The 15226-nt window shown below is 50.5% G+C and overlaps 3 protein-coding genes across 3 annotated transcripts in view; 2 read left to right on the top strand and 1 right to left on the bottom strand.

Annotated features, from left to right (window-relative positions):
* Positions 1-15226, top strand: part of TIMM44 (translocase of inner mitochondrial membrane 44) — a 369417-nt gene that overhangs the window by 225742 nt on the left and 128449 nt on the right. The gene's annotated exons all lie outside the window — the stretch shown is intronic.
* Positions 1-15226, bottom strand: part of RPS28 (ribosomal protein S28) — a 239358-nt gene that overhangs the window by 149879 nt on the left and 74253 nt on the right. The window lies entirely within an intron of this gene.
* The window catches only part of FBN3 (fibrillin 3), a 69337-nt gene that overhangs the window by 25606 nt on the left and 28505 nt on the right, over positions 1-15226 (top strand). Inside the window, exons 28-41 of the mRNA XM_055542222.1 lie at positions 527-652; positions 1050-1172; positions 1343-1468; positions 2461-2586; positions 4167-4289; positions 4485-4607; positions 5300-5425; positions 5547-5669; positions 6519-6641; positions 6936-7097; positions 8050-8118; positions 8991-9116; positions 14174-14299; positions 14673-14822. Of these exons, the coding sequence (XP_055398197.1) occupies positions 527-652; positions 1050-1172; positions 1343-1468; positions 2461-2586; positions 4167-4289; positions 4485-4607; positions 5300-5425; positions 5547-5669; positions 6519-6641; positions 6936-7097; positions 8050-8118; positions 8991-9116; positions 14174-14299; positions 14673-14822 (1752 nt within the window). The remainder of the gene's footprint in view (positions 1-526; positions 653-1049; positions 1173-1342; positions 1469-2460; positions 2587-4166; positions 4290-4484; positions 4608-5299; positions 5426-5546; positions 5670-6518; positions 6642-6935; positions 7098-8049; positions 8119-8990; positions 9117-14173; positions 14300-14672; positions 14823-15226) is intronic.

The raw sequence follows: 15226 nt of genomic DNA, 5'->3' as shown, positions 1-15226 counted from the left end.
AGGTTGTGGGTCTGTCTGCTGAGGGTGAGTGTGTATCAAGGGTGGGTTTTGGGTGTCTTGTTAGTGTGCACCTGGGTGGATGTGTGAATCAGGGTGAGGTGCCCTTTTGTACTGGGCTTCCCCAGTGGCTCAGCGGTAGAATCCACCTGCAATGCAGGAGACATAAGAGACACAGGTTCAATCTCTGGGTCAGGAAGATCCCCTGGAGGAGGGCATGGCAACCCACTCCAGTATTTTTGCCTGGAGAATCCCATGGACAGAGGAGCCTGGAGGGCTGCAGTCCATGGGGTGGAAAAGAGTCGAATATGACTGAAACGACTTCACGCATGTGTTTGTACCAGGGTGAGATGTAGACTCACACCCATGGCGGGGGTGGGGGGGTAGTGGTGGGCATAGATGCAAGAGTGTGAGTGCATCACGGTGCATGCGTGTGTCCCTGTGCAGAAGGCGGCTGGGCACAGGCCCATCCTTTGCTGGGGCACCTCCGCCACCTGCTGCCCTTACCAGCCACCCGTTGCCCCCGTAGACGTGGACGAGTGTTCCCTGAGTGACGGCCTGTGTCCGCACGGCCAGTGTGCCAACGTCATCGGTGCCTTCCAGTGCTCCTGCTATGCCGGCTTCCAGAGCACCCCTGACCGCCAAGGCTGCGTGGGTGAGACCGCGCCCGCCCCCAGCCCCAGCCGCGGCCCCCGCCGCCGCCGCAGTCTCTCCTGGTCTCAGTCCGAGCCCCTGCCTCTACCCTTGACCACCTCTGCCCCGACACTCAGCCCCCTGCTTGAAGTGCCTCCGCCAGGCCCTCACCTCGCTCAGCCTCCCACTTCCACCTTGCCCCGCCTCCCATCACGTCCTACCTCTTACCACACCCTCACTATGCCCCGCCTCCCGCCTTGCCACGCCCCTGCCACGCCCCCAGCTCGGCCTACCTCACCGGGCCTCCTGCCACGCCCTCGCCATGCCCCGCCTCCTGCCTTGTCACGCCTCCGTCACGCCCCCCACCTCGGCTTGCCCTACCTCTGGCGGTGCCCCCTACCTCTTCCTGCCTCCTGCAGATGTGGACGAATGCCGCACCAGGAACGGTGGCTGCCACGTCCACTGTGTTAACACTAAGGGCAGCTACCGGTGCGGCTGCGGACCTGGCTACTCTCTGATGCCCGATGGGAGGGCGTGTGAAGGTGGGTGGGTGCGGCCCCCTCCCTCCGGCCTGGGATGTGGGAACCTACCTGGCTCGGCCCAAATGAAGCCAGCCACACCCTAGCCAGGCCACTGACCCCGCAGAAGTGTCCCTGGGGTTCCCCCTCTGTCCCTTCCCACCTGCAGCCCTACCCCTACCCTGGTCCCCCAGATGTGGACGAATGTGAGCAGAATCCGGACATCTGTGACGGGGGCCAGTGCACCAACATGCCAGGGGGTCACCGCTGCCTCTGCTATGACGGCTTTGTGGCCACGTTGGACATGAGGATGTGTGTAGGTGAGGAGTTGGGACTATATACAGGTGGAGGAGGCAGCTTCACTTCACACACCAGGCCTTCCACAAGGAGACAGGTGGGCAACGCAGATGCCAGTCCCGTTCCCGGAACACGTGGGCAGGGGAGATGCAGGTTTGTTCTTGGTGGTCTGCTCCTGGCCACCTGCACCCCGAGGCCCTGCACCGAGACCTGCGGGATCTTGTTCACAGCAGCAGAGACACCCCGAACCTTGTTCTTTTGAATACACTTATTAAACACCCACTGTGTACCCAGCACATACAGCCAGGTGCGTGCCCGCTTTGAGAGTCACCTTATAAGATCATCAGAGACCGAGGGGTTTATGCAGAGGAAGGTGTGTGAGATAGAAGGACACTGTGTTCTCTGAGCCCTGCTTTGGGACCTTGTCTCTGTCGTCTCTGCCAGGGTCACTGCCGTCTTCTGGTGGGGGCTGGTTGGCACAGGCCCTGGGGAGCAGATGTGAACTGGTGACTCCATCAGGGCAGAGCTGGGGCCAGAGTACGAGGATGTGAAAAAGGGAACCCTCCCAGGGAGAGGTGTCCAGCTCAGTGCAGCTTAAGCGTTCCAGATCACAGCAATCTTAGGAAACACTGAACAAAAGGGGCTTGGGACCAAGATAAGTAGGAAATGCTGCCTCCTCCAACCCTTCTTGCAGATCCACATCGGCAATAAAGGCTCTGAAAAGGCCTTCAGGCCTTAGCTTTGGCTTAGCATCTTCTTAATGTATTGGTGTAAAATCTTTTGGGGAATGTTTCTCCAATGTGTTCCATGGAATATGAACTATAGAATGTTGACTGAATTCTCGCAGCTGCCCAGGGGTGGAATGGGGGAGCTATAACCAGTAGTGGAATCAGGGGAGCTCCCTACCCTTGAAGATGGGCAAAAAGAACCTGGACACAGGGGACCCATGTGGCAGGGCACGCAGCCATGCTGCTATACCCCACCCTCACCTGCTTCTTCTCCTGTCACCCCATAGACGTGGACGAGTGTGACCTGAACCCCCACATCTGCCTCCATGGGGTCTGCGAGAACACCAGGGGCTCCTTTGTCTGCCACTGCCAGCTGGGTTACATCGTCCGGAAGGGGGCCATGGGCTGCTCTGGTGAGCTGGTGGTCAGTGGAGCAGACGCAGAGGGGCGCCCCTGAGGGACCAGCTCAGGGTATTTGGGGTCCACCCCATCCCTTGGGGCAGAGCAAGGCCAGACCTCATTCTTACACATTTCCACTGGTGGGCCCTCATGCTGAAGCAAAAATAGGATTCGATCACATGCCGGTGGGGCTCCCTTGATGGCCCTGTGGGGGGAACTCTGGATCCCTTAGATCCACAGCAGTTCCCAAGGCGTGTAAGCCTGATGCTTTTAAATGTCACAACGATGAACATTCAAACATGTCAGTCGTTCATGACCACAGACCTGGTGCCTCAGAACCACAGATGTCTCCTCTCTATAGAATGATTCTGGAGGGCAGAGTCTGAGATCAGGGTGTCAGAAGGGTTGGTTCCTTCTCAGGGGCCCAGAGGGAGAACTGGCCCATTCCTCTCTCCTCACCTCTGGTGGTGGCCACGGTGCTTGAATGCATCACTCCAGTCTCCATGTTTGTCATCACGGGGTGTTCTTCCCTCTGCGTCCAAATTTCCCTCTTCTTGTGAGATCACTGGTCATTGCATTTAGGACCCCCTGTAATCCAGGAGGACCTCATTTTAATTTGGTTACATTTACAAAGACTTGGTTTCCCAAAAAGGCCACGTTCAGAGGTTCTTAGAGTCAGGATTGAAACATGCTTTCTTGGCAGGGAGAACATAATTCTATTGCCATTATTATGTAGTTATTTCAATGCATACTAGAAGCAAACATTAGAAAACAGAGCATCCAAACCATGATTTCTTAGAGATCATTGTTATACGTTTTTCTTCTAAAGTACATTCACGTAAGTAAAAATGGGAGACAGCGTAAAGAAACTTTTAGTGAGGACTTCCCTGGTGGTCTAGTGGCTAAGACCATGTCCTTGCTCCCAGTGCAGGGGACCCAGATTCGATCCCTGGTCAGGGCACCAGATCCCACGTGCTGCAACTAAGAGTTCGCATGCCACAGCTAAGACCTGGTGCAGCCAAATAAAATTCTCACAAAGGAAAAACTTTCAGAGAATGGTAGCTCATTTAGGTGGTTGATGAACATTGTAGAGATGATAAGGCTGATGCAAAAATGGCTGAGGGTTAGACACTGTGGTTTAGAAGGAAATCCTGCTTTAGAGGGAGAGTGTCTTCATTAAAACAGTGACTTTTTTTTGGCTGTGCCATGTTAGTTCCCCAACCAGGGATTGAACCCAAGCCCTTTAGTGAAAACCAGGAATCCTAACCAAGGACAGTTCCTCTTATTGTCTACCCTGAGTCTCTCATGCTGCCATTTCAGACCATTTCTGGGGCATGCTGGGAGTCATGCCCTGTTGAGTTTGGGGGTTTTCCTTTTGGGTTCTGGGTGAGGGTGGAAGCTCCTGCGGTGGTGAGGCGCATTTCTGGGCCCAGTCCTACCCCAGGGAAGGTCTTTTCTCCTGCTCCTGCCCTGAGTCTCCCCACTCTGTACCTGAAGCCCTGTTTCTACTAGGCCCAGGCCTCTTGGGGGGTCCTCTGTCTTCCACCCCATCTCCTGGTCCTGCCCTTCTATGCCTGGGTCCCTCTTCTCTCAGATGTAGATGAATGTCAGCTTGGGGGACACAGCTGTGACAGTCATGCCTCCTGCCTCAACACCCCTGGGAGTTTCAGCTGCAGCTGCCAGCCAGGCTGGGTTGGGGATGGCTTCAAATGCCGTGGTAAGTGTCTGGGGGCCAGAGGTCTGGACAGAGAAGCAGAGGTGGGTGGGGTGAGTGGGCAGGCTACAGCTGGGCAGAGGTGGCTGGGCTCAGGCATGTCCATGGGGGAGGGTCAGGGTTGGGATTTGGAGGGTCTGCCTCCCCACAGCCCCCCAGCGCACACACCTGGGGGACCCTGGGTTCCGTCTCCTGCAGACCTGGATGAATGCGCCTCCAAGGAGCATGGGTGCAGCCTGAGAGCTGACTGCCTCAACGCCCCTGGCTCCTACCGCTGTGCCTGCCACCTGGGCTTCTCTGGGGATGGCTTCTCCTGTGAAGGTGAGGTCGGGGCGTGGGATGGGAGGGCTGGAGGGGTCCAGAAAGGATGGCCAAGGGGGCTGGATTCCGAGGTGCCCACGACTCACACTGATCCACTCACTGCTCTGTGGATGCCAGAAAGGATGTACCTTCAGCCCTTGGGGCCAGAGGCCAGGCCCTGAGTCCCTTGAAAGTGCAAGTGAAAGTGAAGTCTCTCAGTCGTGCCCGACTCTGCAACCCCATGGACTGTAGTCTACCAGGCTCCTCTGTCCATGGGATTTTCCAGGCAAGAATACTGGAGTGGGTTGCCATTTCCTTCTCCAGGAGATCTTCCGAACCCAGGGATTGAACCCGGGTCTCCCACATTGTAGGCAGACGCTTTACCATCTGAGCCACCAGGGAAGTCCCAGAGTCCCTTAGGGGCAGTCTTCTCCCCTGGACTCCAAATGCGTAGAGTTTTCTGGGTGTGGGGACAGGAATACTTGCTTTCTGTTGGCCCTCCACCCTAGATTGTGAGCGACCATGACCCCTGTCCTCTCCCTGGCTCTGACTCAATCACCTGCCCACTGAGTCGGGGTCTGAGTCCCCCCGGGCTACTTGCCAGCTCTCTGGAACTCCAAGTGACAGTGAAGGGTTCGGGTGATGGCCGCCTGCCCCCACCATGTGGGTCCTCACCTGCTGACCACCAGCCCCCCTCCTTTGAGTCCCTTTAGACAGGGACGAGTGTGCAGAGAATGTGGCCCTTTGCGAGAATGGGCAGTGTCTCAATGTCCCCGGCGGGTACCGCTGCGAGTGCGAGATGGGCTTCAGCCCCACCAAGGACCAGCATGCCTGCCAGGGTGAGGTCTGGGGCGGCCGGGGTGTGGGCAGAGCAGGGGGTCCCTGGAGTCGCTGGTGCTGGGGGCAGCAGGAGCGGGATGCGGGCCAGGCTGTGCTCACCTGGGCTCCGCTCCTCCTCAGATGTGGATGAGTGTGTGCTCGGGAACATCTGTGTGTTCGGGAGCTGTGAGAACCTGCCTGGGATGTTCCGCTGTATCTGCGGCGAGGGCTATGAGCTGGACCGCGGTGCTGGCAACTGCACAGGTGTGGGGTCCACAGGGTTCAGGGTGGCAGGCTTGTTCCATCAATTCCCACAGGTCTCTTCTCACATGTCCTCTACAGAGTGGAGGGAGTCCTCGTCTGACCCCACCTCCAATAGTGCCCCTCTCCATTAACCTTCATCATCATCATAATTTATCATCCCCCAAATAAATCCAGTGAATCAGGGAGACTTCCCTGGCAGTCCAGTGGTTAAGATTCCATGCTTCCACTGCAGGGGACACAAGTTTGATCCCTGGTTGGGGAACTAAGATCTCGCATCCTGCATGCCATGCAGCCAAAAGAAAAAAAGGACGCTGTAAATCAATGAAGTTGAGCTCCCTCCACCGCAACCATCAAAATGGTCTCCCACCTGTCTATCGCAAATGGGAGTCAGCAGACTTTTTCAATGAAGGGCCAGCCAGTAAATATTTTCAGTTTTCAGCCATACAGTCTTTGCCCTGTAGCTTAGAAACAGACATAGGTGATAAGTGAATGAATGGCTGTGCTTGTGTACCAGTAAAATTTTATTTACACAAACAGATAGGGGGCCGGATTTGACCCACAAGTTGTAGTCTGCCAGCCCCTAGCTTGAAACATGTCCTCAACATTGGTTTTTGTATGTTAGCTCGTGGACTCTACTGGCAAAGGCAAACCTCCAGGCCAAGTAGAAAAGAGCAGAGGAAAGCAGGGGGTTGCCTGGGACAGGCTACTGTCCCATCAGGCTTTCTTCCCAGGGGCCTTGTCCCTAAGACCAGCCCCCAGCAGCCAGGTATTCGACTCCCCAGGAAAAAGGCAGGAGGGAAGTGAGTTGAGAGGGGGAGGATCTCTGCTGATGCTGCCCCCACCCCACAGATGTGAATGAGTGTGCAGACCCTGTGAACTGCATCAACGGCCTGTGTGTCAACACCCCTGGCAGCTACCTCTGCAACTGCCCGCAGGATTTTGAGCTGAATCCCAGCGGCGTGGGCTGCGTGGGTAAGGATGCACTCTGTGCAGGTGGGGTTCTGGGGTCCACGCGCTGGATGAGGCCCCCTGCTCCCGATAGACAGGCCCTTGGCCAGAACAATCGTCCCTGTCTTCTGTGATACAGCCTTTGGGCTCTAGACTGATAGATGCTCAGAGTCACATATGCACACAGACACATGCACACAGACATACATAGAGTAATACACAGTTACACATACAAGAGGTGCAAACACACACACACACAGACATACCCACCTTATTTCTCCCCCACCACTTGCTAATCACCCCTTTCTGCCTGTTTAGATACCCGGGTCGGGAACTGTTTCCTGGACACACAGGATCGAGGGGACGGTGGTATTTCCTGCAGTGCGGAGATCGGGGTTGGCGTCACCCGGGCGTCCTGCTGTTGCTCCCTGGGTCGGGCTTGGGGCAACCCTTGTGAGCTGTGCCCGCTGGCCAACACCAGTGAGTCCCTGAGTGGAGTGGGGTCAGAAGGAGACAGAGATCTAGCCCTGGTCCAGGCTCCCTTAGGGCTTAGGGGGTCATCTCTGCTAAGGGAGGGACACTGGGAACCAGAAAGGGAGAAGGACTCAGCCTGGGTCACACAGCATATTCTCAGCAGTTCATCATCTCGACTCTCCCCAGAATCTCCTCTGTCATCTCTTCCTGCAAATTCTTTGTATGTGTACATTTACTTGCCCGCTCAGTCAGTCAACAAACACTGAGAATTCCTAGGGCAAGGAACCTAGAGAAGGATGAAATACAGCCACTGCATGCTGCCCCTCACCCATAAACCAACAGTCCCTGGACTGTTGAGAGTAGAACTATTCTAAGGGTCTGTTTGAGACATAGTGATGGCCAAAGAGGAAGCCATGGAGAGGAAGTGGGTAAGGGAAGTCTTCCCAGGGGAGGACTTGAATGAGGTTTTGAAGAATGAGTAGGAGTTTTCCAGGCAGTGTAGGGGGAAGGGTGTGTGGTGCAGTGGGAACAGCATGTGCAAAGTCCTCAGGTGTGGAGCAGGGAGGCATGTGTGTACCTATTCCGGGGCATATGTGTGTGTGAATGTACATGCAAGATCTTCTTTTCATGGGGGAAACTTGTGGTCACATTACAGTCTGGTTTTGGATCACAAGAATCCTTCTTCCCTACCCCCAACTACCACCACAAAATCCATCTGCTCACATGTTGAAGGTGAGCAAGTGTTTATACACACACACACAGACAGCAGATCCTCCATGATTGTACCAGTTTCTAGGCTCCAGAGGCTGAGGAGGTAAAGGGATGTAGTTTCTATGGTAACAGGATGCCAGGCCCATTCTTGAGGCCTTTTTAGGGGACCTCCCCTCCTGTGCTTCCCCTGAGCTTTGCTCAAATGCCTCACCCCACAGCCCCTCACAAGAGCTTCTTTCCCTTGCAGCTGAGTACAGAACCCTGTGCCCAGGGGGTGAGGGCTTCCGGCCTAATTCCATCACTGTCATCCTGGAAGGTGAGTTCCTGGTAGACTATCCATCCGTGTACCCACTGATTGACCTTCCTTTCATGTCCCATCATCAAGGAGCAGAGTTGGGCAACTTTGGGGTGGGGGGCAGGTCCTCTCAGCTCTTCCACCTATTGGTTTGTTGATTCATACTTCTATCCAGTCCCCATCTACCCATCCATATATCCATTCCCCATCCATCCATCCACCTTTTCTTCTTTCCTTCCTTCCATCCATTCATCCATATATACATGCATATAAGTACGTTTATCCATCCACTCACCTACAATCCATTCATCTACTCACCTACCCGCCCACCCATCCATCCAGTCATTCTTTTCATCCATTGACCCATTTGCTTTTTTGACCCGTTCTCTGCTTTTCATATCCACCTATCTGCCCATTGATACATCTATCCTCCCATATCCATCCATCCACACATCCATCCATCCACCTACTCATTCCTCCTTTCATTTGTTCATCTGCCTACTCACCCACCTATTTATTCACACTCATGTTCTTGTCCATTCATATTGTTGTTTATTCCCTCACCCACTACTTTTCATCTCTGTCCACCTGCTTACCCACCCACCCATCCATCTATTCTTCTATCCAAAGTAGATAATGAGATTGGAGAATTCCATCAAGAGGGAGCTTTGTGATGGATAGTTGGATGGATGAGAGGATGGACGATCCAATGAAGGGAAAGAGGATGAATTCACAGTGACATTGACCCAGGAGAGTCTGGGTACAACCTCTAAATATCCAACAGCTCTTGGGTGTCCTTAAAGAAGCAGGAGGTCCCAGGGGAAGGCATGGGTGTCCCCCAAGTACTCTGCTCGGGTGTAGCTTCCAAGCACAGCTTCCTCACTTCCTGACAGACATTGACGAATGCCAGGAGCTGCCAGGGCTGTGCCAGGGGGGCAACTGTGTCAACACCTTCGGCAGCTTCCAGTGCGAGTGCCCACCCGGCTACCACCTCAATGAGGATACCCGCATCTGTGAGGGTGAGCTTGAGCCCTCTCCTCCCCGCCTGCATTTCTGCCCAGCCTCACCTCTTCTTCCGGGCCTGGGGGCTCACATGCCCCACTCCAGAGTCTGCTCCCTTGCCTTGCTGTCCAGGGCCCACTGGAAGGGCTGCAAAGGCTTCCTTGGAATGCCCCAATCTACCCTCTGCTCCATTGTTTCTTCCCCATCTCCCCGTTGCCTGACCTCCAGCCTCCTTCCCACTCAGAATTGATCTGGGTTTATTGCAGCAGCCATGCCCTTCCTCAGGGCAAAAGCTGACCAAGGCCCAGAGCTAAGAGAGGAAGGAAAACGACACCTAAAGAGCAGTCACACCTTTTCTTTAAGCATTCACTTCACTTGTCTTACAGTCCTCTCTTGCATCTTAGTAACAACCAACAGTTAATTGGTGTCTGTAATTGAGTATCACCACGGAGCTGAGCACTTGCCATTCATTCATTTACCAAAACAGCCTCATGTGGGAGGTGTTCCTACTATGACCCCATTTTTCGGATTCAGAAACTAAGGGAGTTAAGTCACTTGAGTGGTGAAAGTGAAAGTGTTAGTCATTCAGTCATGTCTGACTCAGCAACTATAGCCCACCAGGCTCCTCTCTGTTCATGGGATTCTCCAACCAAGAATACTTGGAATGGGTTACTATTCCCTTCTCCAGGGGATCTTCCTGACCCAGGGATCAAACCCAGTCTCCTGTATTGTAGGTGGGTTCTTTACTGTCTGAGCCACAAAACCAGCCAGTAAGTGATAGAAACTGGGTCCCAGCCCAGCCATCCTGATCCTTGAGCCTGAGCTGTTTTCATACAATGTATCAAATTCCTCCTTTCATCCATCCATCTGTCTACCAACCCATTCCTTTTTTTCTTTTCAGCAATATCAACTGAGCACCTGCATGCAACAAGACACCAGCATCAGCACACTAGGACAGCAGATTGTCCACTCTGAGCAGCACGCTTTAGTTGTTCAGTCACTCAGTCATGTCCTACTCTTTGCAACCCCATGGACTGCAGCACGCCAGGCTTCCCCTATCCTTCTCTATCTCCCAGAGTTTGCTCAAACTCATGTCCATTGAGTCAATGATGCCATCCAACCATCTCATCCTCTGTTGACCCCTTGTCTTCCTGCCCTCAGTCTTTTCCAGCATTAGGGTCTTTTCCAATGAGTCAGCTCTTTGCATCATGTGGCTAAAGTATTGGAGCTTCAGCTTCAGCATCAGTCCTTCTAATGGATATTCAGGGTTGATTTCCTTTAGGATTGACTGGTTTGGTCTCCTTGCTATCCAAGGGACACTTAAGAGTTTTCTCATGCTTTAGAGACTCAAGGAAATGGTGAAGGTTGGGAGAGATCTAAGCTCGAAAGCTCCTTTGTATGTGTAGGTGGGAGCTGGCGAACCAGAATCAGAACCCAAAATGCTTAAAAAATATTTTATCCCTCCCTGCTTCTCCTATCCCATAGACTATCAAAAGAAAAGGGGAAAACTTCTGTCATCAAATATGGCCGTGTGCTGCATTTTTTGACTGTCACAGGGCAGAAAGATTTCAACCTGAATGTTGGCCTTGGCTGTGGAGTCTTGCAGGGTCAGTTTGTGCCCTTGAGGGCTGCAGTCTTGCAGTACTTTCCAGCTTTCAAGCTCAAGGGCCCTCTACTCCAAAGCCCCTACTTCCCAGCTCTCTCCACTTAGTTTAATGCTCTGCTGTTGCCATCTTGAAATTCTTCATATACTTTAAACAAGGGTTTTCATCTACACTGGGCAAATTCTATAACCAGTCCTTGTTGAAAATTTTACCTAACTCCTAGAATCACTAAGTCACATGGTGATTCTGTGTTTGACTTTTCTAAGGAACTGCCAAACCGTTTTCCACAGCAGCTGCACCGTTTTGCATTTTCACCAGCAACATACGAGGGTTCCAGTTTCTCCACATTTGTTATCAACACTTGCTATTTTCCATCATTTAAAGTAATATTATCCTAGCGGGTGTGAGGTGGTATCTCATGTTTTTGATTTGTGTTCCCCTAATGACTAATGAGGTTGAGTACCTTTTCATGTGCTTATTGGCCATTTGTGTATCTTCTTTGGAAAAAATGTCCTTTCAGGCCTTTTGCCCATTTAGAAATTGGATTGTTTGTCTTTTTGTTGTTGAGTTATAAGAGTTCTTTATATATGCTGGACAAGACTCCCATCACCTATGTGATTTGCAGAGTTTCTCCCATTCTGTGGGTTGTGTTTTACTTTCTTTTTTTTTTTAATTTAATTTTATTTTTAAACCTGAAACACTGTATTAGTTTTGCCAAACATCAAAATGAATCTGCCACAGGTATACGTGTGCTCCCCATCCTGAACCCTCCTCCCTCCTCCCACCCCACACCATTCCTCTGGGTCGTCCCAGTGCACCAGCCCCAAGCATCCAGTATCGTGCATTGAACCTGGACTTTCTTGATAATGTCACTGATGCACAATAGGTTTAAATTTTTATGAAATCCAGCTTATCTGGGTTTTTTTGTTTGCTTTTTGGTTTGTGCTTTTGGTGTCGTACCTAAGAATCTATTGCTAAATACAAGGTCTTTAAGATTTACCTCTGTGTTTTCTTTCAAGGGTTTTATGTGTTAGCTCCCCTGTTTAGGTCCTTGTATTTTGAGTTAAATTTTTGTATTTTGAGTTAATTTGAGTTTTGTATTAATTTTTTGTATTTTGAGTTAATTTGAGTTTTGTATTTTGAGTTAATTTTTGTGTATGGTGTGAAGTAGGATCCAACTTCATTCTTTTGCATGTGGATATCTAATCATCCCAGCACCATTTGTTGAAAAGCCTCTTTTTTCTCCATTGAATAGTGTTGTTGAAAATCAATTAACTATAGATGTCTGGGTTTATTTCTGTACTCTAAATTCTATTCCACTGATTTATCAGATCAGATCAGATCAGTCGCTCAGTCGTGTCCGACTCTTTGCGACCCCGTGAATTGCAGCACGCCAGGCCTCCCTGTCCATCACCAACTCCCGGAGTTCACTCAGACTCACATCCATCGAGTCAGTGATGCCATCCAGCCATCTCATCCTCTGTTGTCCCCTTCTCCTCCTACCCCCAATCCCTCTCAGCATCAGAGTCTTTTCCAATGACTCAACTCTTCGCATGAGGTGGCCAAAGTACTGGAGTTTCAGCTTTAGCATCATTCCTTCCAAAGAAATCCCAGGGCTGATCTCCTTCAGAATGGACTGGTTGGATCTCCACTGATTTATAGGTCTATCCTTATACCAGTACCACACTCTTTTGATTACTGTAGCATTGTAAGTAGGTTTAGAGATGGGGAAGCCTGACTCCTCCAACTTTTTTTTCTTTTGTCAAGATTGTTTTGGCTATTTGGGGTTTCCTACAATTCCATATGAGTTTTAGGATCAGCTTTTCCATTTCTGCCAAAAAAAGAGAAGTCATTGGGATTTTGATGAGAATACATTGAATCTATAAATCACTTTGGGGAGTATTGGCATTTTAATAATAATGAGTCTTTTAATTCATGTCTACAGGATGTCTTTCCATTTATTTAGATCTTATTAATTTTTCTTAGGAGCATTTTATAGGTTTCCGTGTACAAGTCTTTCACCTCTTGGGCTGCACTTATTCTTAAATATTTTATCTTTTGGATGCTAAGTGGAATTATTTCCTTAATTTCACTTTTAATTACTTTTTGATAGTGTGCAGAAATACCACTGAAATTTCTTGGTCAGTGTTTTGTTGATCTTGTATTCTGCAATTGTGCTGACCTCATTTATAGTTCTAATAGTTTTCATTCTGGGGATTCTTTAGTATATCCTCTATGTCAGGTTCCCTGGTTTTGTAAGTTTTTGACTGGGTCCCAGAGTTCATCAAAAGTTAATTTTGTCAGTTTTTGCCCAGCTCTGTAGTTGCTTTTTGTGGAGGAATAGAACTTCAACATTCCCTACTCTGCCATTTTTGGAAATGTCACTCCTAGTGAAATAAACTACTGCTTGTTTTTGTGTAGCCCATTAAGAATGCTTTTTACATTTTTAAAAATTATTGGAAAAAGTCAGAAGAATAATATTTTGAGCCACATGAAAATGACATGAAACTCACATTTCAGTGGCCATAAATCAAGTTTTATTAGAGCATAGCATGCTAATTTGTTTACTCATTGTCTATGGCTGCCTACATGCTCCACGGCAGTGTGAAAAGCTCATCAGAGACCATTGTTGCCTGACAATGCAAAAAAAAAAAGGCTCTGGTGGCTTAGTGGTAAAGAATCTGCCTGCAGTTCAGGAGACGGAAGAGACATGGGTTTGATCCCTGGGTTGAGAAGATCCCCTGGAAAAGGAAAGGCAACCCACTCTAGTATTCTTGCCTGGAGAATCCCATGGACAGAGGAGCCTGGTGGGCTACATTCCATGGGGTCACAAAAGGATCAGACACGACTAAGCAACTAAGCAGCAACTTGCTTTGCAGAAAAAATTTGCTGCCTCTGGACTAGGGGATTGATCTGATTGAGAATCAACTTTTTTCTTTCAATAATATTTTATTCGAAGGACTCTTGCTTCCTATTGCATCACACTGGGAAGCACGGGATTGCCCCACTCTTGGTGATAATATCATTCATTTGTAAGCTCTGGGCTGCAGTCCATGGGGTCACTAAGAGTCTGACACGACTGAGCGACTTCACTTTCACTTTTCACTTTCATGCACTGGAGAAGGAAATGGCAACCCACTCCAGTGTTCTTGCCTGGAGAATCTCAGGGACGGGGGAGCCTTGTGGGCTGCCGTCTATGGGGTCGCATAGAGTCAGACATGACTGAAGCGACTTAGCAGCAGCAGCAGCAGGTCATATTTTTTCTTTTTTCTTAATAGAGCAGGGATCATAGTAAACTGTTTTCCCCACCTAACACCATGCTGTGTCTTTCCACATCACTAAGATATCTGTGCATTTGAAGCTGATCTTGAAACTAGACTCAAGCGCATAGTAAAGTGGTTCTGGCAGACCTGGGGTGGGGAGTTATCCAGATGATTCCTGGATACAGACAATTCCTCCCTCCCTTGCAGACATCGACGAATGCTCTGCACACTCAGGCATCTGTGGCCCTGGAACCTGCTATAACACGCTGGGGAACTACACTTGTGTCTGCCCTATGGAATACCTGCAAGTCAACGGTGGCAATAACTGCATGGGTATGAAGTATGATGATGAGAGAGACCAGTAGTTGTGAAAAAAGCACTAGCCTATGGGAGGGGCTTCTGGAAGTCTCCAACCCTTGAAAGAGTGTGGAGAGGCATGTTTGCTGGGGGAGAGATGAAGGGTGAGTGTATTTGAAATGCTGCTAGGCAGCAGTGAACAAGGCTGCAGGTTCAGGGCTGCCATGAATGGTTGTCCAGGTTGTGTACTGCCCAAGAAAGGTCAACATGTGAATGGCACTCTCCTGTGTGTTGCCTCAGAGAAGTCAAGCCAGTGGTTTTCAAATGGATTTGTGAATGAGCTTCTGCCTCCCTGACTGTCTTCCTCTGGTGTCTCTTACCTACATCCTTCTCCCCAACCCAACTGCAGACATGAGGAAGAGCGTCTGCTTCCGGCATTACAACAGCACGTGTCGGAATGAGCTGGCCTTTAACGTGACCCAGAGGATGTGCTGCTGTTCCTACAACATCGGCCAGGCCTGGAATAGACCCTGTGAGGCCTGCCCGACCCCCGCCAGTCGTGAGTGCCCCTCCCCCGCCTTCTTTCAGTCTGGCCCTTTTCAGGGCAGTGTTTAAGGCAGCCTGCTGCACTTAGGACTCCTGGATGAGTCGTTGTTTTGATTAGAGCCAAAGAGTTGAAATTCCATCCCGATCAGTGTATGGGGAAAATCAATGCATCCTGATTTTGCAGACTTGTGGAATTCAGGGTGGATCAGCAAGGCTTTCATCTGGGTTAAAGAACCTTGAAGACTCACAGATTATCTGGGGGTGGAGGGGTGTCAGTGAGTGCGTGGGGCCAAGAGCAAAAAACAAAAGTGGTCAGAGACACCAGGGCTCCATGAACTGGGAAAGTAGAGACCTCATAGAAGCTCTGGAAAGGATTACAGAAATGTCAACTGGGATGAAGAAGGGTGTTCCAGGCAG

The sequence above is a fragment of the Bubalus kerabau genome, chromosome 1 (genome assembly GCF_029407905.1).
Source record: "Bubalus kerabau isolate K-KA32 ecotype Philippines breed swamp buffalo chromosome 1, PCC_UOA_SB_1v2, whole genome shotgun sequence".
Classification (NCBI taxonomy): domain Eukaryota; kingdom Metazoa; phylum Chordata; class Mammalia; order Artiodactyla; family Bovidae; genus Bubalus; species Bubalus kerabau.
The sequence above is the reverse complement of the archived record's forward strand: the minus strand, read 5'-3'. Positions and strand labels throughout refer to the sequence as shown.